Source organism: Mobula birostris, chromosome 4 (assembly GCF_030028105.1).
Source record: "Mobula birostris isolate sMobBir1 chromosome 4, sMobBir1.hap1, whole genome shotgun sequence".
NCBI classification, from domain to species: domain Eukaryota; kingdom Metazoa; phylum Chordata; class Chondrichthyes; order Myliobatiformes; family Myliobatidae; genus Mobula; species Mobula birostris.
Genome location: NC_092373.1, coordinates 42,314,875 through 42,331,664, shown reverse-complemented (window position 1 = coordinate 42,331,664; position 16,790 = coordinate 42,314,875). Strand labels below are relative to the sequence as shown.

General features: G+C 41.2%; 1 protein-coding gene across 1 annotated transcript in view; it reads left to right on the top strand.

The window, feature by feature from the left end:
- The first annotated feature begins 10,860 nt into the window (after positions 1-10,860).
- Positions 10,861-16,790, top strand: part of chrd (chordin) — a 38,889-nt gene continuing 32,959 nt past the window's right edge. Inside the window, exons 1-5 of the mRNA XM_072254541.1 lie at positions 10,861-10,999; positions 11,316-11,419; positions 12,851-12,977; positions 13,089-13,238; positions 13,849-13,963. Of these exons, the coding sequence (XP_072110642.1) occupies positions 10,861-10,999; positions 11,316-11,419; positions 12,851-12,977; positions 13,089-13,238; positions 13,849-13,963 (635 nt within the window). The remainder of the gene's footprint in view (positions 11,000-11,315; positions 11,420-12,850; positions 12,978-13,088; positions 13,239-13,848; positions 13,964-16,790) is intronic.

The following is a 16,790-nucleotide window of genomic DNA, read 5'->3' as shown; positions in this document are numbered from 1 at the left end:
CCCTTCAAGTCGCAGTTGATTTTTTTAACTCCATTCTCTTGCCTTCTACAAGTAACCTTAACCCCCTAAACAATCAAGAGCCTATCAATCTGTGCGGCTCCACAGTACAATGCTTTACAGTACCAGCAACCAAGTGGGTTCAAATCCCATCACTGACTGTAAGGAGTTTGTACGTTCTCCCCATGACTGTGTGGGTTTCCTCCAGGTGCTCCAGTTTCCTGCCACAGTCCAAAGATGTACCAGTTGGTAGGTTAACTGGTTAATGTAAATTGTCCCGTGACTAGGCTAGGGTTAGTTCGGGGGATTGCTGGGTGGCACACCTCGATGGGCCAGAAGGATCTATTCCATGCTAAACAAATAAATAAATATATGCCTTGGCCTCCACAGCCCTCTGTGGCAACAGATTCACCACATACTGGCTGAATAATTTCCTCCTCATCTCAGTTTTAAAGGAATGTCCCTTTATTCTGAGGCTGTACCCTTAAATCCTAGACTCCCCTACTAATGCAAACACTCCACTTCCTCTCCATCCAGTCCTCTCAGTACCTGGTAGATTTCAATGAATCGACAGACAGATAGACCTCAGTCTTCTGAACACTGAGTGCAGGCCCAACGATATCAAATGGACTCATATATTAAGTCTTTCATTTCTGGAATCATTTTTGTGAACACCTTCTGGACCCTTTCCAGGGCTAGAACATCTCTCCTTAGATATAGGACCCAAAATGGCTCTCAATATCCCAAATGCAGGCTAACCAGTGCCTTATAAAACCACAGCATACATCATTACTTTCACACTCTAGTCCTCTGGAAATTAACGCTAACATTTCATACGCTTTCCTTACTGTGAACTGAAACTACAAGCTAATCCTGAACTAGGACTCTCTATTCCCTTTGCATGTCTGATTTCTTAACTTTATCCCAATTCAGAAAATAGTCTATACCTTTATTATTCCTACCAAAGTGCATAATTCCAGATTTCTCTATGCAGTGTTTCATCAATGTTTCTTTGTCTAATATCTAAACCTGTCCAAGTCCTTCTGCAGAATCCCACCCTATCCAACATTACCTGTTGCTGCACCCATGTTGGTATTGTCTGCAAACTTGGCCACAATGCCATCTATTTCTTCATCCAGATTATTAAAGTAAATGTTTTTGTCTCAACACTGATCCTTGTGGAACTCCACTGGTCATCAGGAGCCATCCTGATAAAAAGACCCCTTTATCCCCACTTTCTGACTTTACCTATCAGCTAATCTTCTAACCATGCCTCTATCGTGCCTCCACCACCTTGGATTCTTATTTTGTTTACCAGCCATGTATGTGGCAGCTTGTCAAAGGCTTCTGGAATTCCAAGTAAGCAACATTCACCAAATCCCCTTTGTTTAACTTGCTTATTACCTCTTCAAATATTCCTAACAGGTTTGTCAGGCAAGACAAAAATGTGCAGACTTCGTCCTATGTTATTAAATATTTCCAAGTACTCAAAAATGTCATACTTAATAAAGGACTCCAAAGTGTTACCAACCACAAAAGTCTGACTAACCAGCCTATAATGTCCTGTCTTTTAAAGGCCTCTTCTATGATAAAGAATTCCTGTTCTCTCAGTCTACCTTGTCATGGCCTTCACAGCTTATCTGTCTACCTGCAGCGCACTTTCTCTTAACGACAAGTGCATTCTGTTAATGTTATTTTGTTTGTACTACTTTGATGCCTTTATGTATGCATTTATCTATCTGGTGGGCATACAAGCAAAGCTTTTACTATGTTTAGGTACAAGACACAATAACAAACTAATTACTAATTACCAATTATCTTGATTGTCCTTCATAGCAAAATTAGAAAAGCAAGGAAACCTTAAAAAAAACGAGTTCAACTTCAGTTATATTGTTATCTGCCGTGATTTTGCTAAAGTTATGGTAAGTGTTTCAAACTCCTGCAAGAAGTCAAGTTCACTAACATTTTAAAAGTTGAATGACAATATTCTCCTTAGGTTGATATTGGCACAAATAATCATGCCACTAAAATGCCGAAAACACTGGCAATTAGCCCTGAACAAGCTCCGAACACCAGCCGAGATGGAGGACCTTCATTTCTACCCTAAATGCCAGTTGTGTAATCGGCAGTTTAAAAAAAACTGGCAATTATTTGCCAAAAATGTCATATTTGAGTTAATCCTACTTATATTCGAGTCTAATAGTTGCTGTTTTGTGCAACCTTTTCCATCCTAAGAAGAGATCAATTGCTGGTGGGAAAAATGCCCAGGATTTAAAGTTAGTTATGAGACTAGATTTCAACAAATTAAGTTCGCAAAGTTTTGGAACAAAGAACAGAGAACAGTACAGCACAGTACAGGTCTTTAGTCCCACAATATGCTGCTAACCCTTTAACCTACTCTAAGGTCAATCTAACCCCTCCTTCCCACATAACTCTCCATTTTTCTTTGTGATTCTTTCATCAGTGTTATTTTTTCTTTATTGTCATTAGTGTTAAAGTCAACAAATATAATTTTATATCATTTTATTTCAGAGATACAGAAGGGTAACAGGCCCTTCTGGCTCATGCTTCCCAATTACGCCAGTGTTACCAAGTAACCTGCTAACCTGCACACCTTCAGAATGTGAGGGAAAACCGGAGCAACAAGAGGAAAGTGAGGTGGTCACCAATAGAAAGTACAAACTCCTTATAGGCCTCAGTAGAACTGAAACCAGGTCACTGGTGCTGTAATAGTATTATGCTAACTGATACACTACCGTGCCTCCCATAAATAAATAGATACACAGCTCTATATTTATAGTGGTATTCTTTTTAATAATTTTTACTTAAGCGATAAACCAAAAATCTTCTCATGTTCTTTTTTCTTTTTGCAGAAATAGTCAATCTATCAAAGACAGCATCTACTGTGCATCCCCTTATTGCAGTTCAGAAGGTGGTGGTGAACTGAATTCTTCAACCACTGCAGTCCCTCCAGTAAATGTTCGTAACAATGTACCTTCCTGCTCATTCAATATCAGCCCTTCCAATCAATGCAAAACAGAGTTCACAAAGTCCTGGATTGTTCATCCATTCATAGAGAATGTGAGCTGGATTAGACTGTCATGAGACAGGTTAGATCTACCCACCAGTGATTTGTTGCTGTTCAGTATGAGAGGAATCCCAGGTTTGGACAATTTGTTTATGTGCTTGTCTGAGGAGCCAATCGTGCAAAGCTACCATCCACATGATTTTGACTGAATGCCTCCAAGTCAGAATATCTGCTAAATGATATTGGATAGGGAATTCCAGAACTTAGATCCAGTTATGGTGAAGAAATGGTGACATATTTCTAACTGAGGAAGATGTGTGATTTGGACAAGGATTTGCAGGTGACTGGTGTTCCCATATGGTTACTGTTCCTGTCCTTGATGGTGACAGTGCCTGTGTGATTAACCAGGTGTGTTTTGTAGATGGTAGACACTGCAGCCATGGTGCACAGGGGTGGAGAGAAAGAATGTTATAGTGGAGAGTAGAAGAGTAGAATGGCAACCAAACACACTACATTGTCCTGAGCAGTGTTCTATTTCTTAAGTGTTGTTACAGCTGTATTCATCACACTGAATGGAGAATATTCCTTGTTTCTGAATTCCACCTTGCTTATGGGTATTGACAATGTGCTACTCATGACAGGATACCTAGGTCCTGACCTCCTCTTGCAGCCACAGTGTTCATGTAGCTGATCTCATTGGGTTTCTGGTCAATAGAGTCAGAGAAAAATACAGCACAGAACCAGGCCCTTTGGCCCATCTAATCCATGCTAAACCATTTAAACTACTTACAATGTTGAACTCCCAGGGTTTTGACATTTTGGGACTTATTGTTCATTTCACTGAATATCAAAGGTTGGTGGTTAGATACTGTCTTGTTGGGATATCTTATGATACTAACCTTACTTGCCATTCAGTCATTAGCTCATGACTGAATTTTGCAAAGATCATGTTCCATGCAAGCCTGGACCAGTTCAATTCCTGATGAGTCATGGACAGAAAGGAACACTGCAATCATTAGATGCAAGGAACGTCATTGGAGAAGCAACTGAAGATGGTCAGGCTAGAATGGGTACCCTCATTAATCATCACCTTCTTTGTGTAGGCTAATGTTGGCCAACATCTGTCCATTGACTAACACTGCATAAAAAAAACTAACTTTACTAACTGGCAGTTACAAGAGAAGTTGATTGTCTACTAACTTTACTAACTGGCGGTTACAAGAAAAGTTGATTGTTTGTCTACAGGACAATGGCTCACATATTAAAATGGTCCACTGATAATGAATCTATGGACTACTAGGGATTTCTTTTGTTAAACAAAGCCTTGAACCCATCAGAATAATTTGTTAAGCTCTGGGTCTTGCTTTAAATACTTTAAGCCATCTTCCTAATGTCTGTGGCATTTGGATGCATATGGAATGCCAATTGATGAGGCACTGGAAGAGTTTCTTCACACCTACTCTTGGGCACCTAGACATCAACCTGTGCAGAATGATGGCCTTACCTGAGCAATTGACAATGTTACACACACACACAAGGTGCTAGAGGAATTCAGCAGGTCAAGTGGTATCATTGGAGAGGACTAAAGAATTGATGTTGAGGGCTGAGATGCTTCACATCAGAATGCCCTTCGCTTTTGGGCTGTAAATCTAAGATTTGTAGGGGTCTTTCTTTAAGATGCATGGGGAACACAACAGCAAATTCTAAACAGGGAATTGATTCAGATCCCTGTGGTTGAGGATCAACTGCTTTCCTTGAGATCCCTGGGATGTGAGGTGGTTGATGAAGCCAATACAAGATCCATGTGTGAGAATTTGCCAAAGACGGAGTGCGTAATTTGATAGATTGGTGCCACTATGCTTCTTCCACCATTGTTGCTGGTCTTCTGTGTGAGTCCGGTGAAGATACCCTGGATGCTCCTGTACTTTGGGCAGTCATAGGCCAAGGATCCCCAGGAATTGATGGGGATGCTACTTTGCTACCATCCATCAACTATTTCTTCTGTCCTCTTGGTAATCTTTTGCAGTGATGAGGCTTGAAGCATAGTGCTTGTTTGAGGAGTCTAGTGTTAGGCATGCAAATTGTGTAAGCAGATAACAACAGTCTGACCAACGTTTTGGATACACATTTTAAACACATTGTTTCCATTATATTTTACACCAGAACTGTATCATCACCTTCTAGCTGGAGGGAGGAAGCGGTAATAATTACAAAGTCATGAAGTGCTTAATCAGAACGTTATTACATTGGCCGTTTGTTAAATGTGGATTGACAAGATCCAATGCTTATTTCTCTTCCCCCCCAACCCAAACTAGTCTTTGCGGCAATCGCAAATGATTTCCTAATTGGAATCAATAAACACCTCGTTATCCCCCAGGAAAGTGTTGGAAGTGTCCGCACAGACCTTTCACACGAGGAGAAAAAGCTGTGAAAAATTAATTTTGGTGATGTTTAACTGGGGTTGCGTGTCATCAATTTACACCTTTTACTAGCAGGAGTTGCACTTAGCATTCTCAAATTAACAATACACAGCCACTTGGGTGTGATTAAGTTTTATACTTAATCTGCATGGTTAAACTGCCTCTTTTTCCACTTTACGAAACAGGAATATGTTAGTATTCAGCAAGTTTATGAATACGAAATGCAAAATGTGTTTAGGTTTTCTAATAATTTGAGGTTTCTTTTCTTGGTCCTTTTTTGCAGAATTAGAAAATCATTTTTTGTAATAAACTCAAACGTACACGTTTGAACCCACCGCTTATTATGGTAAATGAAGTAGTAACTTGTTTAACTAAATTTAAGTTTTTAAAAATCTCCTAATATTTTTAAAAGCTTTCAGCTGATTGATATATTTTGCAAGCGAATCTTTAAATAATAGCAGATTTCTCTCCTTTACTGATTGTAAAGGATTCCTGAAAGTGACAATAAAATCAACCCAAAGTACCAACCAGGTTAAAAGTCTGCGTTCCGCTAATTTTGAATAGGTTGGTTGAGTATTCCCGGAGCTATATTAAAATTGCAGTCCAATAAGCCGATTTTAACCGTGTTATAATTCGGTAGTGAGGTGGGATCAAATTTTATAATTGAAGTTGCGGTTTGATTTTCCAAGTGAGCCGAACCTAATTTGTAAATAATTACCTATTCCTTTTTATTAATTATTCCGTCGATGTTTTAAACGTCCCTTTCAAAGCTATCGTTGGGCCTTCAGATATAATACCAATGCTGTCTCGCAATAAGGCGAGTTTATGTTGCAATTACGGTAGATATCACACTTAAAATAAAACATGTTTGAATACAGGCCTTAGGACGAGTGTTGGGACACAATGAACAGAAGGTGCATTCAGAGGCTGAAACCATTCCATGCCCAATCCAGATCACATTGACATTGGCCGTCCCCGTAACCGCCTCGGTTCATAGCTAGAAGTATTTTTTTCTAAGTGTATGGGGTTCAACAATGATATGCTTTCAGGTGGGAAAGAAGCTTCTTGAATATTTCCTTTTAATCCTCTGCGTCTGACAGGGATTCACCGTTCACTATCTAGATGTCACTTCCCCTCGTGTGAGGGGGCGACAGTGATAACGTATTACGGAATAAATCTCTCTTTTCAAGTTTTCTGAACTCGGGGATAGCCTGCACACGCTTCCAACACCCTCTGTGTTGTGCCGTGGGCATTTAATGAAATGTTTATTGTGTGTAATGGGCGCATTATCGCTCAACTTTTAAAACTACTTTGCGATGTGTATTTATCTGAAACCAACAGCTGAGCCCTGAGCCCAAAGTGGCAACAGTCTGCAGTCCAAAGAAAATGTCATCCTTAAAGCATATGTTTTCACTTCGTGGCCTTGTACATCGAAAATAGTTGAGTACATTTTGTAAAACAATGTCACGGCTGACTCGCACTCAGAAATTCCCCGGTTTATTTATTAACAGACTCTTAACGGTTCTGGACCGCTCAAATTGAATTTCAAAGGGCACTGGTCGGATTTGTTTTGCGACCTCTTGGGCTGGGTTTGCCCCACACAAAGACGATGCCTCTTTCTAATTCATCAGAAGTGACGGAGGCGGGTGTGTCGTTGGCGGTAATAGACGAATTCCTGCCACTGCCCTGTGAATTTCTGGAGCAAATATTTGACCCCGCGCTCTCTCCACTTGTGTGGCTTTCACATGGAGAGTTCGCAGCTGACACCTTGAAGCACCCTCATTTGCACCTCTTCCGACCCGCATTTCCACGCGGAGCGGAGCACGTGATCCTCATGGATGGTGAAAATGTCAGAAATAACATCCAATTACAATTTATTCAAAATTTTAACGAAATCCCAAATTCTGATACTTTGCCTCCGAATGACCAATTCACAAGGTCACGTACAATGTTAGGCTGATCATTGCACCGTCCATTTACAAAATGTCCTCTTCAACCTTCACTGTAGTTGTTCAAAACGAATCTCTTCAATTTTAAATATATAGTCGAGTCCTATTCCCAATGGCCGCAATCATAGGAAAACGCAAAATTTTCAGGAGATCTTGCTTGGCGTAGATAGGATTTGAACTGACTACATTCGGCCAGTCATGTCTTTAATTTCTACGAATCACGGGGCGGGTGCTATTCTCATTATCTCAATGTTATATTCTAATACATAGCCTACCAGTTCCGTGGGCCGTTCTCCCCCAGATATGTGGGATTGAACTAAAATACCAGATGTGCCTTCGCTCTGCGTTCCTTCGAAATATTTCTTGAATCATTTTCCCCTTTTTTGCATCAATGTTGCAACATTGCCGCGGGGCATGTGGTTCATAACATTCGACAAACGTCTAAAATATTACTGGAGTCATAGCGGTCCCAAACATGGCTGTTCTGAAGTAATTAGATTTCCCAGTCCCGCATTTGGTGAGGATATTACAAATAAATTAAGGCAACGTTTATAATATATAGCAATATTTTATGCAATTGGAATTTAGAATGACATAGATGCAGACGGTCGCTGACAGCGGGGTCTGTTTGTGGTGTGAACGCCTTTGCTTTGGGTGAAAACTTTCTTCGATATTCGCATGAATGTATTGGTTCAGACAGAGGAAGTTAATCTCTCTCTCCCAGATCCTGGATCAAGATACAGTTAATGGCAAACGATTGGTTGAGCGGCTGTAGAAGGCTGGAGAGGGTTGCAGCGAGTATCCAGTCTGACAGCGGCATCAATAAACTAACATAACTATGTAGGGTCAAAATTACAGCCAATTCCGCAAGTGTCGACGGAAGTCTATGTGCATCCTACACCAGATATCATCTGTGACTGACTGAAGTAACTATTTGGCCTTGATCTTCTCAGCCTGTCTGCAGGCTCCTCATGGTTGACCACATATTCCCCGAACCATTATGCAACCATTATGAAGTTTCATTAACCTGGTTCCCAGTCTAAACCATCCAATCTTGGTCCTAAATTCAGGCGCTCTGTATTGTTAAGTGAATCCCCAGCGATGTTATTTGGCTACTTTCAGATTTCCCTTTGGCCTGCAGTTCACCAACGCTTATCAGATGCCCGCAATTTTAAACATTGTTATCCTTACGTGACCACCTGCAAACTCTTCCAACCCTCCAGATGTCTGGATTTACTTTAGAGTTAAATGTAACAGCAAAGATGAGACTATTGCGGGTCATTTTCAAACAGTAATGATCACGGGAGAAAGTTGTGTCAATGGAAGTCAGTCGTTTACAGGTACTTAGTTGGAGGGAATGTCTGCGCATTCTAGTTCTGACAAATTAGGCTTGATAGAAGGGTGGGTTGGGTGTGGTTGAGCTGGGTCTGATATTAAATGCTCGGGTTTTATTGTGCCACCTCTCTGTACAGATTCAGTTGGGATACCATGTGGTCGTTTAGTGTTCCGTATCTTGGGCATGCAGTTGACGCCTGGACCATGGCACAAGAAATTTCTCAATATTTAAGGCAGGTCGAACGCTGGTCCTGGGAAGAATGACTCTTTTCATGATACTGCCTTTAACACCGATAATAGAAGAGGTATTACATTCTTTGGCGAGCTGCGTTCCTGAGTTAAAGGACCACACTGTTGGCATTAGATGCCAACCCCGATATATGATGCACAAGCGGGAATTTGTATGTGCAAAATGCAAGTGAGCAATCGGAATCTTAGCAGAAATAATATGTTCACTGAGCGGGAAGAAATTTTCCATTCAGAATGTAGGGATTGAAAAAAAGTTGCGCAGCGCTAATGAGAATATTTTAAAACAGGCTATGTGATTATAATCATTTAAGTAAACTTTTGTGAATGATTGTTATTGCTTTTTGTTATGGGTAAATGTGATTATTACTCAATTATCACCCTTTAGCAATCATTCTTCATATTGGGTTGGACGATTTGTTCCTCCCCAACTCCATGTTGTCGGAACCCGCGGTATGAGAAAAAACGGCAGGATGGGAAAAAGATGGGAATTCCGCTCAGTGTTCAGGAAGTTTAAATACTTCAACATAACTGACGAGGTTTCTTTTTATGTGTAATATTAAGGTAGAAGACAATGAAAAATAGAAATTTGTGTAATGTTTGCATTATAACATGATTTCCCACATTAGACATTGTATATATCAGCTAGTTGTTTGAGTTTTTGTTGTTGGTTCGAATGTATGCCATATTAGTTCCTTAATTTCTCGCCGATGATCACCAAGGCGTTTCAAAACGCGGAACATTTCCGCGAACGAGCAAATTCGTTATTATTTGTAACTACGCGATCGGCCAATTTCGGAAGCCGACAAGGGTATTTTTTTCCATTAATATCTGGAAAATCGGATTGATGCAGAATCTAAATGAGTTCTGACTCTCGAGTCCAACGTCAATTTATTCCAGCTCCAACTGTAATCGTGAGTCGATGGAGCCTTTTCCGGGATTAGAAATATTTTTATACAAGTATTTTCAACAGCGCTATCTTTGGTGATTGTAGGTAAGATGAAATAGGCTAACATTCAGAGAATCGCAGGAGCAAATTCCAAAACGAAAGTTATTCTAAGCTTTAGGAGAATGGCCCTTCATCAGTATTGGCACCACGGCACCTAATTTAAAATCCTATTCTGCAATAAGGAACAAGCAAACATACTTGACCATCTTTTTGCCAACCTACTCGTTGAATACACCTAATGGCCTCTAAAATTCGGATCTTAAATTTAGGTAAAACTATAAAATTCGGAATAGTTGTTTGTATTTCAATGCCTTCGCATGAAAAGATTTGTTCCTCTTTGCCAACAGGTATACAGTATCTAAGAAAAGAAGGATAAAGCCAGACACTCTTTCCAGTAACACAATCAAACAAAATGTACTTTGCAACTTCCTTGCCTTGATTTCACAGACAATTTAGTGTTCAGTCAATCTTGCTTTGGTTTAGACAAATGCAAAACACTGCCCGAGGGCTTGTAAAAGTGTATTTCGCTGCTCAATTGATTCAATCTCACAGCGATAGTTCTCAGTTTTAAAATACACACTTGGTTCTCGGCTCCGAGCGGCCCCACGTCTGTTTTTCATTGTTTTAACACTTTCCCAGTGAGTTTGAAGAGGGTCCCACGCTGTGTCTGCTAATCATCTTTCTATGAGTCGATTTGAATATTCCAGTGATTAAGGCTTTGTTGACTTTGATGCATGTCCACGGCTTTGTAAAGACTATATAAAAACAGGGAGTCCGCGTACAAGGTAGTACTAGAAGGTTGGATTTCGTGTGGCCACAACAAACTTTCGCAGCTTTCCAGAGCTTCTCAAGGCCTCTCAACGGTCTGTTGTTAGTTGGAAAGGACCGTTTCCCTCTCAGAAATCGAATTATCACTTACTGGATACAGTAGACACAATGAGAAATCTTTATTTGGTATCTGTGTTACATGTAGTGTTTTTGAAGTTGATATCTGAAGCAGATGGCTTCCGACCGAAGATTCAGCCTTTGCCCATTCAAGCAGAAGATGACCTGGTCCATTCTAAAGGAGTAGCAGGTAATTCTCTCTTGAAACCTTTTCTTCCCTGATCATCTTTCATACAGTTCTGGGGCAACAGAGTATAAAACACCGCATTTTCATGCTATAATAGTTTTCCTCTCGGTCTTTCGGGAATAAATCTTATTTGGCATTAGTTTTGATCTTAGATGTTTTTGCAAGAAGATTGTCCCTCTTCCTAACCCTTTAATTCGCACTAATGTCAGTTGCATGTGTGTTTAATAGAGGACGCTGTTCATTTCTGGATGTGAACACAACGTATTTGTATATACTGGTGAAAGATCGGGACTTCAGATGTTCTGTTGTCACCCTGCAGGTTGCTCTTTCGGTGGGAAACTATACGCGCTCCGGGATACCTGGCACCCAGACCTAGGACAGCCTTTCGGAGTGATGCACTGCGTCATTTGCCACTGTGAGCCGGTATGTATCTCGCCATATCTCGATGTTTTTAAAGCTGCATTTTGCATTTTTCAATCGTTTTCTTTGGAAGAAAATACCCAATTGAGTTCACGTGTATAGATCATTAGTGCGTTACTTCCGTGTCATTCGCACTCTCCAGCGGGCTTTCCTCAGTACAAGACGCATAATCCCTCCGTTACTGAGTCCGCTCTGTGAAACATTTAAATTCACAGAATCGTGGCACTGAAAGAGGCCAATCGGGCCATCGAGTCCATCTGCTGATCGATGTACTCTACGCCCCCCCCGCCCCCCGATCCCGTAAATTATTTTATTTTAGCACCAATCCTATACGCTTTGGGAAGCGCTGATGGTCCTTACTTCACCCATCAAGCAACCTCTCAACTTTCTTTTTCCCATTCAGAACAATTCCATCTGCTCCATCTAACAGATGACATGCCATGTCCCCAGAAGCACTCTAGTAAATCTCTCCTGCGCCCTTTCCAAGCTCATCACTTCCGTTGTCATTCTATAAGACTCTACTCTCTGAACGTGTGTTCTCTTCCATGGCTTCTACGTCTTGCAGAATTCAGTCTGCAATGCCATTCAGAAAAGACGAAGAGATTTCCTTCAGAATTATTTTTTCGTTAGTTATAAGTGGGTGTTGACACATTGCAATCACGGTCTAGAAACAAACCAAGAACTTGGAAACACGAGGAAATCTGCAGATGCTGGAAATTCAAGCAACACACACACAAATAATGCTGGTGAACGCAGCAGGTCAGGCAGCATCTACAGGAAGAGGTACTGTCGACGTTTCGGACCGAGACCCTGCATTTTTTTTGTGTGTGTTCCGAGAACTTAGATGAGTTTTCTGTGAATGATCCGAGAGTTTCTGTTCAAAGGCTTTAACACAAAGGACGGCAGTTTAAAGGCTGTAGGTTAAATTCAGCGGTCAGTGTTGAAATTATTTCATCTCTGTCCTCGGCGAAGTGACGAATTGACTAATCCCTGTTTTCCTTTTAACATACTATTCCACGCTTAACATAAACCGATTTTACTCAACAACCTTTCGTGCTAGTTTGCAAATTGCGCGCAATTACGTAAAGTATTATTCGCCTATTAGCTAAAGATCATGAGATACTTAAAGAGCAATACACATTTCCGTTTTAAGGAAGGCATTCAGCTCTCCGATTTCCATTACTCACCTCGCTAATTAGGTGTTTTTTTTACACAGATGAATGTATATTTGATAAACATCCACGACGCTGTATAGCTGCCAATTAGACTGATAGTTAATTCCCGGGCAAATGTGGTCACCCTGAGGCATTACACAGGGCAACAGAATAACTCGTGAAGATTAAACGAGTGGAATATTTTACCAAGATAACGATTATTTCTTAGTTTGTAATACATTTTCAAATCTAAGATGTACTTTAATATTTTTTTTCAAAGCAACGAAATCGAAGAGGCAAAATTCACGGCAAAGTAAGCTGCAGAAATATCAAACATGACTGTCGCGAGCCTCCCTGTCACGACGCGATATTACTGCCCGGACACTGCTGTAAAACCTGTCCCAAAGGTGAGGATATTTCGCTCTCGTCGTCAATTTCCAACCAAACGAAACTTCTAAAAGAAGCCATTGCCCCAGTGTTCCGGAAATGACTAACCTGCCGTGTTTTCTAACCTGCAGAAGGTACCAGCAGCTCAGAGAAGGAAGCTGACCTCACCCTGGATGGATTTGAGTATTTCCCTCTGGAGAAGGAGGATGACCTGCAAAAAAGTCACAACGACCGGTCATACATCACCTCCGAGGATATTTCAATGGACGACAGCCGGACAGGTACAAATCATACATGCCCTCAACCATCAGGATCTTGAATAAACACACAAAATGCTGGAGGAACTCAGCAGGCCAGGCAGCCTCTATGGAAAAAAAGTACAGTCGACGTTTCGGGCTGAACCCCTTAATCAGTCTCGGGCTGAAACACCGGCTGTTTACTCTTTTCCATAGATGCTGCCTGACCCGCCGAGACCCCCCAGCATTTTGTGTGTTGCTTGGATTTCCAGCATCGGCAGATCTTCTCTTGTTTGTATCTTCAGTCACGTTCACTTGCCCATCACTGAACTGTTCCCACAACCTACACCTCATTTTCGAGGACCCTTCATCTCATATTCTTGATATTTATTGGTTATTTATTATTATTTTTCTTTTTGTATTTACAGTTTTTTTTCTACACTGATTGAACACCCAAGTTGGGTAGTCTTTCATTGATTTTTTTATGGTTATCATTCTATAGATGTATTGATTATACCCACAAGACAATGAATATTGTATATGGTGACATATATGTATTTTGATAATTTACTTTGAACTTCACGTGGTCAATGAGGCAGCATTTGTCTTTGGTGCTTGTGCTGGGAATTCACCGGGCTCTGCACTTCCCCTACAGATTTTGTGGCCTTGCTCACGTCAACGACCGGCCAACTATCAGCGTCCCCAGGAGTGGCTAAAGCTCGACTCACTCTGGTCAGATCCAACCTGGTATTCGCCATTCATTATGAAAGGTATTTTAAATGGGCACGTCGGGGAGGAGAGCTGTGGAAGGAGGGGATGTGTGAGGGAGGAAGGTCGCAACTATCCATTTGGCACATTGTTTAGCCAAAGTCAATGAGTCTTTGGATGCATCCTAGTACCATGAGCAAAATTTACTAGAATTTTAACGATAATAAATTAATGTTAAATAATAAAAAAACAACTTAAATTTAATGCCCAAGTGAGTGGGTGCAGCCTCCCATCTCATAGCATAGGCACTGAATTGTGTGGTCTTCACTGTGGCAAATTCCATACTGGTTGTGCACCTCATGGATACTAGGCACAGAGAAGAAAGCCAGGGGATGGCCTGGGGAAGTGTTTAAGCCACCAGGGGAAGTCAGTGTGGATTGGAAGGACTAAGACCACCACTGCCACCACCAACTCGGACAGATTCCGCTCTGCCCCCTCTGACCAGCTCAGACCGGAACCAGATTCTCTTTGATTTTGATCACCATCATCCCCTGCACGTCAGCAAACACATGCTGTAACCTCCAGGACAGGAAGAACAACAGACCCCTCCCACACAAGGTGAAATCCTGCTCTCCGTTTCCTTAAGTCTATGTAATGGCGGCAACTGGGAGAATGGGAAGGTCTAATTCAAGTTGCCTAGGCTGCTTCTGCTTTTATGTATCTCTTTTAAATCTTCTCTGCACCAAAGAAAGTGACCACAGCCTAAATAATCAGTCCTTATAACTAGAATCATTTAGCCCAGACAACATGGTCATAATTCTCTGCAGACCCAGTGTTCCTTCATTGGTTTCAGACATTTTCCATAGTTCAGGTATATCCCCCTTGCTCTTCTGCAGTGCCTCCCATAAAAAGAGCAAAGCATAATTTATCCTGGCCCATGATCTCCCTCTGCAATTGTCCCTGTGTGTTTCCTTGCTTTCCCAAATACACTTCCTTCCTTCTCCATGGATTGAATTGCACTTGCCAAAGATTATCTACCAGGCTCACACGTTAATGCCTTCCCATAATCCACAGTATTCCACCTTGTTAACAACCACAGGCATAATTTGGCAATCTTTGCAAATTTCTCTGTTATTGCTCTTAGGGCAGCACGGTAGGTCGTGGTCAGCACAACTCTTTACTGTACAGGCGACCTGGGTTCAATTCCCACCGCTGCCTGTAAGGAGTTTGTATGTTCTCCCCATGACGGTGTGGATTTCCTCCGGGTGCTCTGGTTTCCTCCCACAGTCTAAAAATGTTCTGGTTGGTAGGTTAATTGGTCATTGTAAATTGTCTCATGATTAAATCCGAATTATCGGAATAAACTGGGCGGTGTGGCTCGTAGGCCCAGAAGAGCGTACTCTGCACTGTATCTCAATAAATAAATAGATTTACCATTACACAACTTAAAGCACTGAGACTTGAAGAACCCCACTGCAAAAAGATCAACACTCTCTGCTTCCTTCTACCGAAGCATTGGGGTTAGCCTGTCATCTGCTTTGGATCCCAATCCTAAATCCTTACACTAGAAGCTAAGCCTAATGGGTCAAATGTGGTTGTCATTTAAGAGATCTGAAAATATGGGACATGATAAGGAAATGGATATCTCAATCTCAATAATGTTTAAAGTGGACAGGAAATTAGAATAGTTGACAGTAATATACACAATCAAAATAGTAAATTTAAGAGTTTTAATTTTGGTATTGAAGTGTGAAGTAGTGTAATTCAAATAAAAAAGGGAGAACCTATCTAGGATTGATTTGGTAAACTCCTTTGGCCAAGTATTTCCACATTAAAGAGAGTTGGCACAGACTTATCAAGGTCAGGTGCTGTTTGACTTATCGTTTTGCCTGTATCAAGTAAGTCAGCAGTAGAAGTTATTTAATAAGGTTCAGTGAATGAAAAAGTGAGATCATGCATTGTAAGGTAACTTTGTGATGGAAAAATAATTATTTGAGAATTGGGATAAGGAAATTAAGGAGTAATGATTTGTGAACTGATTTAGGGCGAGGGGTCGCTTTATGGTCTGCATTGAGCCTACAATGCCACTGAATGCGTTAATAATTTGAAAGAAGGAATAGAGCTCGTATTCATGTTTTAATGTACAACTAAGTTAGTAGGGACAAGTTGTAGAATTGAGAGAAGTAATTTGTAATGTACAAAGGAACATAAACTGGGTCATCATCATCATCATCACTGTGTGCTGTATCCCAGGACATGGGCGGTCATGCCCTCATGACCATGATTGTTCTTGGCAAATTTTACTATAGAAGTGGTTTATCATTGCCTTCTTCTGAGTGTCTTTACAAGACAGGTGACCCCAGCCATTACCAATACTAATAGAAACATAGAAAGCCTACTGCACAATACAGGCCCTTTGGCCCACAATGCTGTGCCAAACATATACTTACTTTAGAAATTACCTAGGGATACCCATAGCCCTCTGTTTTTCTAAACTCCATGTACCTGTCCAGGAGCCTCTTAAAAGACCCTATTGTATCGGCCTCCACCACAGTCGCTGGCAGCCTATTCCACGCACTCACCACTCTCTGCATAAAAAAAACAACTTACTCCTGACGTCACCTATTTCCAAGCACCTTAAAACTGTACCGTCTCGTGTTAGCCACTTCAGCCCTGGGAAAAAGCCTCTGACTATCCACACGATCAGTGCCTCTCATCATCTTATACATTTCTATCAGGTCACCTCTCATCCTCCGTCACTCCAAGGAGAAAAGACCAAGTTCACTCAAGCTATTCTTGTAAAGCATGCTCCCCAATCCAGGCAACATCCTTGTAAATCCCCTCTGCACCCTTTCTATAGTTTCCACATCCTTCCTGTAGTGTGGTGAC